Source organism: Ziziphus jujuba, chromosome 1 (genome assembly GCF_031755915.1).
Source record: "Ziziphus jujuba cultivar Dongzao chromosome 1, ASM3175591v1".
NCBI classification, from domain to species: Eukaryota; Viridiplantae; Streptophyta; class Magnoliopsida; order Rosales; family Rhamnaceae; genus Ziziphus; species Ziziphus jujuba.
This window is the reverse complement of record NC_083379.1, coordinates 15,182,445-15,198,045: the sequence shown is the minus strand read 5'-3', so window position 1 is coordinate 15,198,045 and position 15,601 is coordinate 15,182,445. Positions and strand designations below refer to the sequence as shown.

The 15,601-nt window shown below is 34.0% G+C and overlaps 2 protein-coding genes across 2 annotated transcripts; one reads left to right on the top strand and one right to left on the bottom strand.

The window, feature by feature from the left end:
• Nucleotides 1–5,317: 5,317 nt before the first annotated feature.
• LOC107419923 (chromatin remodeling protein EBS) lies at nucleotides 5,318–8,948 on the bottom strand. Its single transcript, XM_016028766.4, has 5 exons — nucleotides 8,629–8,948; nucleotides 8,094–8,436; nucleotides 7,887–7,955; nucleotides 6,531–6,669; nucleotides 5,318–5,713 (listed from the first exon to the last, which is right to left on the bottom strand). The coding sequence occupies exons 1-5, from the start codon at nucleotides 8,699–8,701 to the stop codon at nucleotides 5,687–5,689; spliced, it is 651 nt and encodes a 216-aa protein (XP_015884252.1). The 5' UTR covers nucleotides 8,702–8,948; the 3' UTR covers nucleotides 5,318–5,686.
• Nucleotides 8,949–14,136: 5,188 nt separating this feature from the next.
• Nucleotides 14,137–15,265, top strand: LOC107420170 (EG45-like domain containing protein). Its single transcript, XM_016029070.3, has 3 exons — nucleotides 14,137–14,310; nucleotides 14,578–14,860; nucleotides 15,041–15,265. The coding sequence occupies exons 1-3, from the start codon at nucleotides 14,142–14,144 to the stop codon at nucleotides 15,048–15,050; spliced, it is 462 nt and encodes a 153-aa protein (XP_015884556.3). The 5' UTR covers nucleotides 14,137–14,141; the 3' UTR covers nucleotides 15,051–15,265.
• Nucleotides 15,266–15,601: the final 336 nt, after the last annotated feature.

The following is a 15,601-nucleotide window of genomic DNA, read 5'->3' as shown; positions in this document are numbered from 1 at the left end:
GAGACTTATTGCACCTACAAGGATCACAATCAAACCTAGTTGTAGAGGAGATTGGAAGAGAAAAACGACTAAGAATATGATGCAGAATTTGGTAGAGGGATGGCCGAGTCTTTGATGCCATTCTTGAAGTCTTGTTTTGACATTAGTGAGAGCAAGAGGAGAAGAAGTTGACAACGCATGACTTGGCCATTCATAAATGGCACCATTAAGCGGTCCCTTGAGCAGGACTGTCCCCATCCGCAAGTCCTTCACAAAAAAATAGTGGGATAAGAATTCAATGGAGGAATTATTAGACTGACAGAACTTCGAAACAGACAAAAGATTATGTTTCATCTAAGGAAAACAAATTACATCTTGTCATAAAAAGGATTTAGAAGGAGGGGGAAGAGTTGTTAGGCTAATGTGAGTTATCGATAGTCTGTTACCATTACCAACAGCTATCTCATATGTACCATCATACTTGGGGAAAAATTGTTCAAATCAGTTGTAACATGGTAAGAAGCTCCCGAGTCCATAAGCCATGGAGATTGTTTAACGGTCTATGGAGGGGCTCGAAGAGTGAAAAGCTTGTGGTGGTGAAGCATGTGAAAGGATTGTTGCTGCTATGGTGTATATGTCCATTGTTGGTGCATAAAAGAGTAGAATCCGGCGGAATGATCTTGGGCAGAGCAGAGTTGACAACGACCCTTGTAGTTACCAAATGAATTGAAGAGGTGAGGTTGAGAGTTTCCACCGATGTTGGACTATGCATTCATTGGTTGATGATTAGAATTAGAACCATATGGTCAAGACTGATTTAAGCCTTTTTGAGAATAAGATCTTGAGGCATAAGAACCAGATGTGGATTTATTTGAGCCGAAAGTGGATACGTCAGCTTCTGCCAGTCTTTAAGCAACTCTCTTTTTTTAGTTTCCATATTCAACAAGCTTATCATATAATTCATTGAAGGAGATAGGTGTTTCCCTAGTCTGATGCAACAGAGATATTTTCAAAGTTCTTTGAGAGGTCATTGATGATAAAGAAAGCGAGATCATCATCATCAATGTTATTGCTTATAAGAACGAGTTCGTCAGTAGCACCTTTGACATCATTGAGGTAGTCAAGGATGGAACGAGACCCTTAAGGGTGATGAAGTCATTCGCGTAGACGTAGGAGCTGTGGCCTTGAAGGTTTAGCAAACGTGATTGCTAGTGTTTCCCATGCTTCTTTAGAGGTTTCTGCCTTGTTCACAAATCAATGAACATCTCTAGAAATAGATGCAAGGATGGCACTAAGCAACAGAGAGTCTTGCCGAATCCAGAAAGTATAATTTGGATTTAGAGAGCTGTTTTTGTTAGATAGAATTGGAGAAGATCAGGGAAGAGTACCATCGATGAAATCATATAGGTCATATCCAATAAGAAGAACATCAAACTGTTTTTTCCATTGGAAATAAGTAGTTTCAGTAAGTTTTAATGGTGCTTGTTGTTGTGGTTCTCTGACCACTTTAGAGAAGAAATATGAGTAAAAAAATATAAAGAATTCTATTAATCTCTTAAAAATAGAATACAAAAATAAAAACTTCTCTCATGGAGGATTCTCACGTGGAACCTCTCTCTGCACTCTCCAATTCTCTCTGGAATTGCTCATTCTTCTCTCAAGCTCTCTCTGGAACTTAAACACTCTCTCTCTCGGAGTTTTCTCTCAATATTCCTCACTTGGGATAATATTGATGCTCTCTTGGCTTGGTTTTCATGCAACGGGAAGGAGCCTATTTATAGGCTTACAAGGTTGGTTGCATGGCCACAATCTTCAACAGCTTAGCCCACAATTGTTGAACAATCCATTCGGTGCAGCAATGGTGTCAAAAATGGTGGCTGTCAAAAATGGTGGCTGTGGTTGGTGCGGCTGTGGTTGGTGCGGCTGTAGATGTCATAGCCTTGCTTGTCTAAGGCTGCTCCCGAAAGTAGATTAAGCCGAAGATTTGGAACATGACGGACATCCTTCAAAGTGATTGTACAACCAACATTCGTTTTTATCTGAATATCACCAGTTCCCATAATCTTTGCGAAACTGGAATTTCCCATTTTTACCGTACCAAAGTCTCCTGCTTTGTACGTTTTAAAGAAATCTCTGTGTGGAGTGACATGGTAGGATGCTGCAGTATCGACTACCCACTCAACATCTTGGGTTGATGTATGAAGGTATGTCTCTTCTTCGGTGGAGCAGAGCGCCACTTCGCCTGTAACAGTGACTAGTGTCTCTCCATCCTTCTTCGGCTGATTACCTTGGAGTCTCTGCTCTCTCAACAACTTTCTGCAGTTCTTCTTCATGTGACCCTCCAGGCCACAATGATAGCACTTATATGATGATTTTCTGCCGTCTGTAGATCTGCCTCTGCTCTTGCTCCTGCCTCTCCCCCTTTCTCGACCACCTCTTTGCTGTCTTCCTCTCTCTGTGACGAGGGCATGTGACTGATCCATGCCAATGTCCTTTCTCCCGGCCTCTTCATTAAATAGGGCATCCTTAACCATAGCCATAGTAAGTTTGCCATTCGGGGCCGAATTGCTGAGAGAGACTACCAATGTCTCCCAACTGTCTGGAAGAGAGCTTAGAAGTAGGAGGGCCTGATCCTCATCCCCTAGTTGGTAATCCACAGCAGATAGTTGATTTACCAAGCTCTGGAACTCACTGGTATGCTCGGCTACAGAAGTTCCACTCTGTAATGTGAGATGTACCAATCGCTTAAGCAACAGGGCTTTGTTCCGAGTAGTCTTGGCCTGGTACATGTCCTCCAATTTTGTCCAGAGGGCATATGCATCCGTTTCCTTCGCTACATGATGGAAGACACTGTGGTCGATCCATTGCCTGATCTGACCGATCGTTTTCTTGTTTAATTTCTTCAATTCTGCTACTTTGCTGGGATCGGGGTTTTCTCCTTTAGCTTCTATAGGATCAAACAGATCCTTACAATTGAGGAGATCTTCCATCCGAGGTCTCCAAAGTGTATAATTTGTGGCAGTGAGCTTAACCATAGCTCCCGAAGATGATTCTTCCATTGACATTATGGCTTGACCAAAAATGGAGCTGAATTTGGCAAAACGGAGTTAACCGTTGCGTCCGGAACGGCCGAAAATGGTGGACTTGACTCTTCTGGGGTCAAATTATAATTACCAGAAATTTTGGGGCAAAAAAGTAATTTCATAAAATTTCTGGGTCAACTTGCAAATACAGAAACTACAGGGGTCAATCTGTAATTTCCAATCGTTCAGGGGCTGTACCGTAATTTCAAAAAAATACAGGGGTCAATCTGTAATTTCCAATAATTCAGGGGCTGTTCCGTAATTTCAAAAAATATTGATGACGTGGTAGATGGTGCTGACGTGTCAACACGTGGCAGATGACGTGGCTGTCGACGTGTCGGCTGGCGTGGCAGATGACGTGGCAGGGGTGCGCTGACGTGGCTGATGACGTGGCTGCTGACGTGGTCGTCTTCAACCTCCAGACGGGGCGTGCGGCGCGTGTGGCGCGTGAATTGTTGCAGAAATCTTCAGGCGGCGCGTGCGACGTTCTCTTGCTCTCCGGCGAACTTCGTTGTTCTCCTCTCGTCGGGCACTTTCACCTGGTATTGTCAAATTAATTATTTGAGCAACTTTTCGAAACACCAACTTGAAGAACAGTAGCTTTGTTTCTTCAAATTTTGGACCCAAGCTCTCGACCTGGAGCTCTGATACCACTTGTTGTGGTTCTCTGACCACTATAGAGAAGAAATATGAGAAGAAAAATAAAAAGAATTCTATTAATCTCTTAAAAATAGAATACAAAAATAAAAACTTCTCTCATGGAGGATTCTCACGTGAAACCTCTCTCTGCACTCTCCAATTCTCTCTGGAATTGCTCACTCTTCTCTCAAGCTCTCTTTGGAACTTAAACACTCTCTCTCTCTCGGAGTTTTCTCTCAATATTCCTCACTTGGGATAATATTGATGCTCTCTTGGCTTGGTTTTCATGCAACGGGAAGGAGCCTATTTATAGGCTTACAAGGTTGGTTGCATGGCCACAATCTTCAACAGCTTAGCCCACAATTGTTGAACAATTCATTCGGTGCAGCAATGGTGTCAAAAATGGTGGCTGTGGTTAGTGCGGCTGTGGTTGGTGCGGCTGAACTTCACACTTGTATGGCCACATTGATGACCACCAAAGTTTTGTTGGCAAATATAGGTTCATTGGGTAACAGAGACGGATTATTGTCAGCAGAGTCGAATGAGAAGAAGGAGAAGTCATGATGAATAACAAGATAAATGGTTATTAAAGAGAAAAGCTCATTAAAGCACTTGGAGCTCTGATACCATATAATGAAAGCGAATAATTGAAGAAGAGCTTATATTATTATTGTGAGTAAAACCAGTATAAATACCATATGCATATAGTTGCTGTTACAGAAGATAAACATTACTAGAACAATATATCCTATATACACGGTATAGGTTAAATCAGACAGTAGTTAGCTTAACTAATGTTGGTTACAATGTTCTATCACCTAATTGGCCTAAGATTCTCAGCTTTGATGCTTTGTCTACCACCTTTTGTATAAGGAAAAAATAAATAAAATTACCTCTTACTGGTTATATTTTTGTGAAAGTGAACCCCAAATGATGATAAAGCGCAATACACTATTCCAATTAACAGAAAAGCTGACTGTTGCTCCGATACAAACTTTTACTGATTCTTTCCGCAATCTACATCAACTTTTACTAATTCTTTCACAATCTACGTCAAAACCAAGCCCTTAAACCAGAGCTTGATCAAGGCGAGATTTTGCGTTAACCGACAGATTTGAAATGAAAATACAAGAGTCTTTTACAACCACCTTTAGCGGAGTATATATGACAAACAGTGCCCAAACGAAGCTCTGCAGCTTTTTCATGGTTTTCGGAAACATCTTCAAAGGATTTGGGAGCAGTCTTCAGACAAATGATATTGTCCAGAATCTCCACCGACAAAGACAAAAAATTATTGATATGGACTTAATTTGTCGTATTTTGCAGTGGTATTTCAACAAACAAAAAGCGTATGCACCATAACACAATCTCACTTGGTCGGATTCTCTTTTGTCAGAAACGACGAGTGAGTGAATAAGGTCCACAACAATCTTTCCCAAAGTTTGACAAAAAGCCTCCACAACCCTCCAACCTCAATACTTTCAACGTTGTAGGTCAAATACTACATGCTATGAAAATGGATATCCATGCGTCGAACACGAATTGGCAGATGAACCAAGAAAATTTGACTGCTAATTTGATCCAATTACGCATATCAAGCTAACAAATTACACATATCAAACATTGATAATGGATAGCAGATTAGTAGCGAAAAAAAAAAGTCACAGCCCACAAGTGTTTCATGCTACATATTTTCTGGTTTAATTTGATTATCTTTTTTCATACAGACTAATGGATAGCAGATTAGTAGGGAAAAAAAGTTCAGAGCCCACAAGTGTTCATGCTACATATTTTCTGGCTTAATTTGATTATCTTTTTTCATACAGACTAATCCCACTAATTCTAACATAGATACATAGCTTTGAGTCAAAACAGAGTTACTAATAACCTCTAGCTGAGCTATACAACCCTTAAAATTGTGACCAAAGAACTAAGAATGACAGAAGAGTTGTTTTGCCCCTGTAAATCACTGCCGGCAAAGGTGATCATCTCTTCCGGCGTTTGGGCTCCACCTGCCAAAGATGTGTGCTTTTGTTAACTACTAAATATGAATTCAAAACGGGAAAGACAATAAGTTGCTCATTCTATATCTCTTCTGATCTAACAGTTATATTTCTTATGAAGAAGCCAGACTCTAGTAAAACTCCATTAACCTCATCAAAGTCTTTAAGGTATTACTTCCTCCACCAAAATCTAAAAAATGAAAATCCATCCACTTCTAGGGAAGAGCAAGAGCCAGAGTAGGTACACCCATTCTCAAGACCCACAAACACATCCTAAACGAATATCCTACTCAGTAAATTGTGAATGCATTGATAACGGTCAAATGTCATCTAAAGCATTCTTCCAAGAGAAGAGATTATAACGAAATAGGTAAAAATAAGAATTATGCATGTTGGAAAAGCAATATGCAAATAAAAAAAAAATACAACAGACCCAGGATTGATATCAAAAACAAAAGTATCTGTGAAGAAGTTTAAACCCTCTTTCAGATAACATTCATGACCAAGCGAGCACATATTACAAGTTTATTAAACTAATAACAAATCTAAAAACTCATCATCCTAAAGTTCATAACTCAGGAATATAGTAGGTTCATTTATATTTGTGTATATAAAAGATAAATCTTATATCTCACCTTTACCGAATAATAAATTTCAACCAGCTGCAGACATATCAAAGTTATCTTGCAAAGAACAATCAAATATGACATGATTGAACCACCAAAATGAAACTTAAATAAGAAACGATGACATACAACGGATGCAACTATTAGTAATAAAAACAATCAGGTAAACATCTTGTATCTAGCTAAGCTAGTAGCCAAACCTTGGAATCAGCTACTGGTGATACTGAAAATGTATTATTTGATTTTCTCACATCATCATCAGAAGAACATTCAGAACACACAAAACGCTCCAGCTTTTTTGCTTCTTCAATAGTCATTCCCACACAAGCAGGATGATACCTGCAACACGATGGTAATTAACTTCATGTATGTTTCATAGGATTTATATGCAAATTAGTCGACATTCCACACCACACAAGTACATTAAAAATACTGAGATAAGTTAAGCCATTATCAACCAATATTCAAAAAAGTACTTACCAGTGAATGCTGAAGTAACAAAGATATGGAAATCATGTCTACATATGATGCCAATTAAAATCTGTTAAGGTAATGGGCTAAAATAGCTCATATATAGAATTATTATTCCGCATAAATAGGAATATCTATTCATAAGAATTAAAAAAAAAAAAAAAATGGTTTTATCATTTATATGTTTGGAAAAAAGAATGGTTTTTCCTATTTGTATGTTTGGTTATTTTATTGAATTAGATTCAATATTTAGCATTTATAAATATTTTTTCCTCATAAAAAATATAAAAGTTGGTTAAAAATTAATTAGAAGTCAAATTTTATATTTATTTATGTATTTTTAGTATAGAATAATCAATCTAGAAATATATTTTAAATATAGTAAGTATATTATCTTTGAAATGAATGAAAACCAATTTTGAGCTTTTTAAAAGGAATGACTATTCCTTGACATGGGAGAGTATGTATTCTCATGGAATAGATTTTCCTAGAATCGAAAAATGTACCAAACAAAGGAAGGTTAAAGCTGTGGAATGGCTATTCTATTCCTACATGTATTCATCATACAAAACATACCCTTCGGAATCATAATAATGAGTCTAGAAAAGCATGAAAGGCAAAAGAAGTAAATATTCAAACGTCAATAACAATGGCAAACTTCCAAAGTGGTATTCTCTCTGTTAAAAAACAGAACAGAGAGTTGATGCTTCATTCCACTCCACCAGCTGTTTATTAAGACGAAGACAGACAAGAGTTTCTGCTTTACGAATTAAAATTTGAATTTCACAGACCCTCAAACACTTGGCACTTAAGCAAGCTCACTTTCAAAAAAGTCGCTGTTTACATCAATAAATAAACTACCTTTTACTTCACTTTACCTCTTCCCCTCAATTTTTTGGGTTCAAATATTTGACCTTCCTTACACTTCAAATTTGATAGAACATTTTTTATTTATTGTTATTTATTTTTTCAATGTAATAAACTTTTCATCGCGTGTGTGAATAAATTAAAATAACAAAATCATAATCAGCAATCTTCAAAGATGACAAAAACTTTGAAAAAGAAAGGGAAGAGAATGACTTTACCAGTCCTTGCATCCTTCACACTGCACCATGAGGTCATCTGGGTTATATGGCATCTCGCATTTGCAGTACCTTCCAAAACCCAAAAATATTCAAAAATTCAAAAACCCATTAATGAAAAAATAAAATAAAAAATCTTTTTTTTCCGAATCATCCAAAAAAGGAAGGAAAAAAAAAGAAAAAAAAAAGCGCAAAACCAGAAAAACTCACACAGCGACTCGGTCCGGCGTGAACCCTCCAGTAGCAGCCTTATACTCGAACCTGCAATAGTAATCCTCAGCAGCTACATTCTCGAGCTTGGTGTAGTTCTTGAAAGAGTGAACCGTACACTTGCCTTCAATGGTGTGAGCACTCTGAACGTCGTAATGGTCGGACAAGAAGAGCTCTTTGGCTCCATGGAATTGCCTCCGACCTCCTATGGACTCCTCCGGCCGATAATACCACCTCACCCGAACTTTAACGTTGTTCCGGTTGTCAGCTTCGATCTTCTCGATCCGAGCCACGTAAGGAGGCTTACCAGTGTCCGATGGTCGCATAAGCACACAATCTCCAGCTGCAACAAAAAAAATAAATAAATAAATAACCCACATTTTGTTTTTCAACATTTTTCTCTCATTTTGCATTTTTGAAATTTGCCCATCAAAAAAAAAAAAAAAAAAAAAAAGCTACTTTCTAAACATTTACTTCAAAGTTTTAATTTTTTTTTTTTTTTTTTTTGAGAAAGAGAGATTGAAAAATGTCATACCTCTGACGACCTTGTTGGTGCCTCTGATAGTGTAGGAGTCTATGTCCTTTTTTCCTGGTCTAGTTTTGGCCATGGAGTTTTTCTTTTTGTTCTTTTTTTTTTTTTTTTTCTTTCACAGAGAGGAAAAAAAATTGCAGCAAGGTGTAAGGGTGCTTTAATGGTGGGAAAATGTCAATATTTCAAAACCTAATTTGGGTTGGGGGGAAAAAACAGAAACCCTAAAGCCTCTGTGGAGGGAGGGACAGAGACAGAGGCATCAAAAGGTGACCGTGACACTGGCCCTGAATTACTGTGACTTTTTCTTATCCTCACACATACAAATATTTTCTTTTTATAATAATACACACACACACACACACACACGTATATATATATATATACACATAGATGCATTAATTTGTAATTACTTGTTAATTTAATGTTACAATCTGTTTATTTGTCAAGTTCCCAATTTTGTTTCTGAATTTGCTGTTTTTGAGAAATGATTTGAAAATGGGTAATGTTTTTCATGCTTATTTTCAAATGCTGTTAGCAGTTTAATCATCTTTAATTATGGGACTGTTATGGTATTTTAAAAATGTCAATGGTTAATGATGTAATTCAGCAGTAAAATGAAAGTGAAAAAAATTAATAGAAAATTAGAAAATCCTACTCAACGGTCGGCCGCGGCTTGTGGGCCCCACCTTATCCCTCCCCAAACAGATTCATCTGATGGTCCGGCCCCCACCAACTTAAGTGAGAATTTATTTGGATGATTAAAAAGTCGTCGATAAACAGCATACCGATTGATTTGATCAATTGTAAACTTACAAGATAAATAATTAAATCAAATTGAGCAGACTATTAAATTTATTTTTTCGAAAAAATCTTGTACATATGGGTTTTTTTGTTATTAAATTTTATATTATGTTGTATTTTAAAAGTTACTCTTTCCCTTAAGAATATAGTCCCCATCAAAATAAGTATTGATTTTAAAATTTTATTATTTATCAACAAATAATGTCATTATTAAAATCTTTATTGATATGACAATTATCAATACATCAAAATTAAAATAATTATTAATTAAAAGCTAAAATCTTAATTGAAAAAAAATAAATGTCTTTAAACAGTTATTTAAATTGCAAAATAATATATAATAGCAACTTTCTTGATAATAATTTCTAAATTTTGGATTTGATCAAGTTCAAGGTTTCTTCCCTAGTCATAACAAAACATTAATTTTTATGACTAAACGAAATAGTTGAAAGTATATATAATAGTGTTTCTATGACGCATCCAAAGTCTTTGACGGGTTTCATCTCTAATGTGTCTACATATTGAAATTTATGCACAATGTAGAACAATTAATATATATATATATATATATATATATATAAGCCTCACGTATCATAGAAACACATTGGTCAAAATTTATATGAATTAGCAAAGTAATAAGCTTTTTTTTTTTTTTTTTTTGCTTAAAACTGGGAATTCATTGAAAACTAAAAAAAGGTTAGCACAAAAAAATATCTAAATTCAGAAGGCTTCTACAGATACACTATTGTGAGTCATACAAGATAAACAAGAGGCAGACCACCAGCTTTGAAGCACAAGTCCACGTACATTTTGGGTTGCTGCCCATTGACAAACGTTATGAGCCAATTTATTAGCTAATCTAGAGACCCAAACAAAACTAATAAAAGTAAAACTAGAAATACAGCGAACTATATCATCAAAAAGAGCATCAGACGCCAATGAAGAAGACTCTTCCCTTTTGTATTTAGAGCTTTTTTTTTTTTGTGAATAAAAAAAGGGTTTCCTGGTGATTTGTCCTTGCCCAAGATAGATAATTCAAGAAAGAGTCCCCACACCACCCAGCCCATCACGACACGGCTGTCCTTGCCACCCTCTTCCACACGGCTGTCCTTACCACCCTGTTCCACAGTGTGCAACACGTGGAATCTACACCAAAGCTCAAGTGGAGTTTGCCAAGACTCAAATCCGCAATTCTAAGTAGGTGTGAGAGGTTGAACAGGCTTCCTAATTCACCCCTTTGGGTGTCTTGTATTTAGAGCTTTGATAACCGTAAGAGTATCCGATCCAATGATCACTTTTGACCAAAGTAATAAGCTTTTGAGTTGGTTAATTTGCTTCCTATATATTATTCAATTTTTTTGGAGGTGGGGTTGGAGTTGGGGTGGCGGCGGTTAAGATTAATGCTAAAAAATGTGCTTTGAACTAGCATACGTTTTTAACCATAGTCAAGGGACCGACCTGTTAAATTCGTAGATCTTATGAATTTTTTATTCACACCCTTTTGATCTAATATTGAGTATACACTAGCTAGCTATAGCTTCAAAGGATCGAGGGTGGTGTACATTACTTTTAGTAGACCCTCAATTTTATACTAGTTCTTATAGTCATTTTCTAATTTATAACTATCCCAATTAAAGTTTAAGAATGATCTTTTAGGAAAAGGAAAAGGAAATATCTATATATATATATATATATATATATGTATTTGGATTTCAGCAACAAGCTTGATAGAATACAGGATTGAAATTATCACCCTGTGTCATTGCAATCTATGCTGTTCTTAAAAGCAGAATATTTTGTTAAAATGAAGTTGTAAATAAGAAACAAATGATGAATCTTGTTTTTTAAGCAAAATATAGTTTTCAATATTTATGCTGGAATGGTGCAATTATTGAGCTTGAGATAATAGTTCGTAGAGGAAGGAGATGGTACACAAAAAAAGAAGCCAAAAAGTCTTAAGTAGAATGAATAGCTAAGCATAGGCAAGGGCCTCTTTTGCATCACAACTCTATAAAAGAAAGTCTCTAATTAAAACTGTTCATAATCAACCCAATAGTAAATATATAGGTGATCTTATTTTATTTTTAATTTTTTGTAATCAATATCATCAATTGCCTTGAGAAATAGAGAGCATGGCATTTTCTTTAAAGAATAATTACATTTTGGTACCATCTAATTTTGTTTTGGGAGTTCTAAAATTAATTTTGTCACATTAATATCCTTGGTTTCAAAAAATTCTTACAAATTGATCTAATTTGGTCAAAATTGAGGAAATCGTTAAACATGGGTAATATGCTGCGCATGTGAACCCAAAATCTGATTTTTTTAAATTTATTTTTGTTGATTTTTTCATTTAAAAAAGTTAAAAAATATTTTTGAAAGTGCAGAAAATACAAAATGTTCAAAAAAAAATATCAGGTGGTAAAAAAATTTTTGAGGGCACGATAAAAAATATCAAATGTTTAAAAAAATTCAAAGATTACATAAAAACTACCAGATGGTTAAAAAAAATCTTGAATGCTTAAAAAAATCAGATGTTCGAAAGAATTTTGAAAATCCAAAAAAATATTAGATTGTTAAAAAAAAAATAAAAATCAGAGAGCCAAAAAAAAAAAAGAAAAAAAAAGATAGTAAAAAATTTTTAGAGCACGATATAAAATATCATATCGTAAAAAAATTCTGATACTCCAAAAAAAAAACCAGATATTCAAAAAAAAAAAATTACAAATTAAGAGTCCAAAAAATTCCAAACAATAAAAAGAAATTCCAAGAGCATGATTAAAAATATCATATGTTCAAAAAGAATTATGAAAGTCTGGTAAAAGTATGATATATTCAAACAATTCCAAAAATACAAACAAAAATACAATATGATTAAAAAAATATCAAAAATTCAAAAAAAAAATTAGATGGTAAAAAAAATTGAGAGCACAATAAAAATACCATATTATAACAAAATTATGAGGGTCTAAAAAAATAATAGACGGTTAATAAAAATTTGAATGCCCAAACAAATAACAAATAGTGGAAAAAATTCCTAGAGCTCGATAAAAATACCAAATTTTTTTGGAATCTTATAATTATTTTTAAACATCTAATATATATATAGCTCTCAAATTTTATTTTTTTTTACTATTTGGTATTTTTTCTTGCATTCAAATTTTTTTTTAACCATATGATATTTTTGAAAGCTCTCCGATTTTTTTTTCCTTTCAATTTTTGGTATTCTTTTCTAACTTTCAAAATTACTTTTTACCAATATGACATTTTGTGAGCTTGGAACTTTTTTAACTATTTGGTATTATTTTTGGCTCTTAGTGAACATTTTGTATTTTTTTTGAACTTTAAGAACTTTTTTCATCATCTGGTATTTTTTTGAAGCATTCGAAATTTTTTTAATTATCTGATATTTATTTGGGCTCTCAAATTTTTTTCAAATATCTGATATTTTTGGACTTTCTGATTTTTTTATTGAGCATTTAGTATGTTTTTTAGCTTTCAAAAGTTTTGTAAACATCTTGTATTTTTTTAAGCTCTTAATTTTTTTAATTATCTATTTTTTTCAAGTTTTCCAAAAAAAAAAAATTTCAACATCTGGTATCTTTTATTGCGCATTTGGATTATTTTTTTACCATATGGTAATTTTTTGGGCACTTAGATTTTTTCTAAACATCCATTACTTTTTTGGAGCTCTTGAAATTTTTTTTGAATTTTTTAAATGGGAAAATCTAAAAATAAATTAACAAATCTTATTTAGGAGTTACAAGCACAGCACTTACCCCTCTCTAACGTTTTCTATCAATTTTAACCAAATTTGATTAATTTGTAATAATTTTGAAAACATAAGGCATCAATGTAATAATTAATTTTAAAACTTCTAAAATAAAATTAGGTGATTTTAAAGGATACTAAGTACAATTATTCTTTTTTCATATTACCAAGTTGTAATCCAGATGATGTCACATTATATGATAGGTGATTGACGTCATTCCCAATTTTTATTTGTAAAGCTCTGCCTGCGGCCAAAACGAATCTTGCTCTGCTTCATTTCATTCACTTGCTTATAATAAGCTGCATTCAATTTCATGGAACTTATTGGAATCAAAATAATAAAACCAAATTATCCCTAGCCGAGTTTTTAATTTGCTGCAACAACAAATTTATTCAGACCCTATTTGGATGGCTTTTGAAATTGGCTCTAAAGAGTTAAAAAAAAATACAGCTGTTTTAAGAGTGTTTGGATAGGTTTTTTTGGTTTCCAACCTCTAAAAAAACTTTTAGCAAAAACCAAATAAAATATAGCTTCTTAAAAAAGCTCTTTTAAAGGAAGAGAACCGAAAATTATCCCAAACATACCTCAATCACAGTGCTTGTTTTGGTTATACCTTTGAGCTCCCAGAAAAATTTTGAATATTTCCAAGCAAAGAAAACAAAATGAATACGTAACCAAAAGAATTTAAAAAAAAGTTGTCAAACGAGTTAGCACTGGTGATTAATTAAGTCTTCGGTACGTAGCTGAGAATGAAGATTTCACAACCCTTTAGTCCACCATTCATTTATTAAGACGGAGATGATGTGGAAGCATCGATAGAACTCCATAGGAGACCAATTAAAGCAAAGAGTATAGCATACACCAAACCTAAAAAAATCAGAAACTCCCTCTATAAAAGCCCACAAAAGTCCATCTACTTTGTTCCATGTCCAAATTTCCCTGCATGCACGTACCACATTTTTCATTTTTATTAACAAAATTTGGCAATATTTTACAACAAAGAATGGGAATCGCATTGCGGCTTCTAATGGTGGTTGGCATGCTCATATGCCTTGCCTCTGCTGCACACGCCGCCGAGGGAACCGCCACTTTCTATACAGCTCCTTATGTCCGTAAGTACTCGACAAGTCGACATAATCATATGAATTATGTAATCTATATATATATATATATATATAAATCATTCTCGATCTATATATGTTCTATTAAAAGTTTTAAGCTTCTAAAAAAAGTGACACTTTAATTTGGGTAATTAATTAATTGAAACATAATTGTATGTTACTTAAAAGAAGATGTTGATTGTTGAAGTATAATTAATTAGTTATATATGCAAAACTTTATTGAATTGAAATGAAGTAAAAATAAAATTGCATATGCAGCATCTTCATGCTATGGATATCAAGATAATGGAGTAATGATAGCAGCAGCGAGCGATGCGATATGGAACAACAGAGCGGCATGTGGAAGAAGGTACAGGGTGAGATGCATTGGGGCAACCAATCAGGGTGTGCCACAGCCTTGCAGAGGTGACGGTAATGGCGTTGTGGTTAAGATTGTTGATTATTGTCCTCCTGGTTGCCAAGGAACCATTGATCTTTCCAAAGAAGCTTTCTCTAAGATTGCCAATCCTGATGCTGGCAAAATCAAGATCCAGTATACTTTGTAAGTCTCTATATATACCTAATTAAACAATATTATATATAATTTCCACCTTCAATATTTCAATATACACACTATGATATGCCTCACTACGTACCTACGTATGAGTTGTTGTTGACTTTTTTTTTTTTTTTTTTTTCCCTGCTTCTGCTTACATGTATATATGCATTATGTGGTATGCAGGGTCAGTTGAGAGCTGAAGTTAAGAAGCATACCTATAATATAGAAAAGGGCAAACTACATCGATAAATATTATATATATATATATATATATATATATTATATGTGTGAAAATAAGCAGCAAATTGATATACATCACTGGAACTTGTATTTACATGCATGTTTCATATGTGATATATTCAAGATATGATCATAAGCTGATATTATGTAATATGTATTATGAATAAAAAAGCGCTTTACCTCTTAATTAGTGTTCCTCGAAGTAAATTTTTTTCCTTTTTATTTATTTATTTTTATATGCCCTTATATAGGATGTTATTAACTCAGTAATTAGAATCAGACATTGCCAACCCAAAAAAAAAAAAAAAAAAAAAAAGGGAAATAAAGCTGATAATTTGTCTTCAAATGCAACAACTTGGCAAATTAGATAGAAGACGGTATCAAATTTATCATTTATTTTGCAATTTTCGTTATATATATATATATATATATATATATATATATATATTTATTGTATTAAATAAAGATATACATAAAAATAGTTATTTTTCCATTTTTTGGCTA

Bases quoted from the DNA above. Each gene is read 5' to 3' on its own strand.
- LOC107420170 (XM_016029070.3), top strand. From the start codon at position 14,142: ATGCACGTACCACATTTTTCATTTTTATTAACAAAATTTGGCAATATT. The intron at 14,311-14,577 runs GTAAGTACTCGA...TTGCATATGCAG, and splicing joins CTATACAGCTCCTTATGTCC to CATCTTCATGCTATGGATAT.
- LOC107419923 (XM_016028766.4), bottom strand. From the start codon at position 8,701: ATGGCCAAAACTAGACCAGGAAAAAAGGACATAGACTCCTACACTATC. The intron at 8,437-8,628 runs GTATGACATTTT...TTTTTGTTGCAG, and splicing joins CACCAACAAGGTCGTCAGAG to CTGGAGATTGTGTGCTTATG. The intron at 6,670-7,886 runs GTAAAGTCATTC...ATCGTGTTGCAG, and splicing joins TGTGAAGGATGCAAGGACTG to GTATCATCCTGCTTGTGTGG.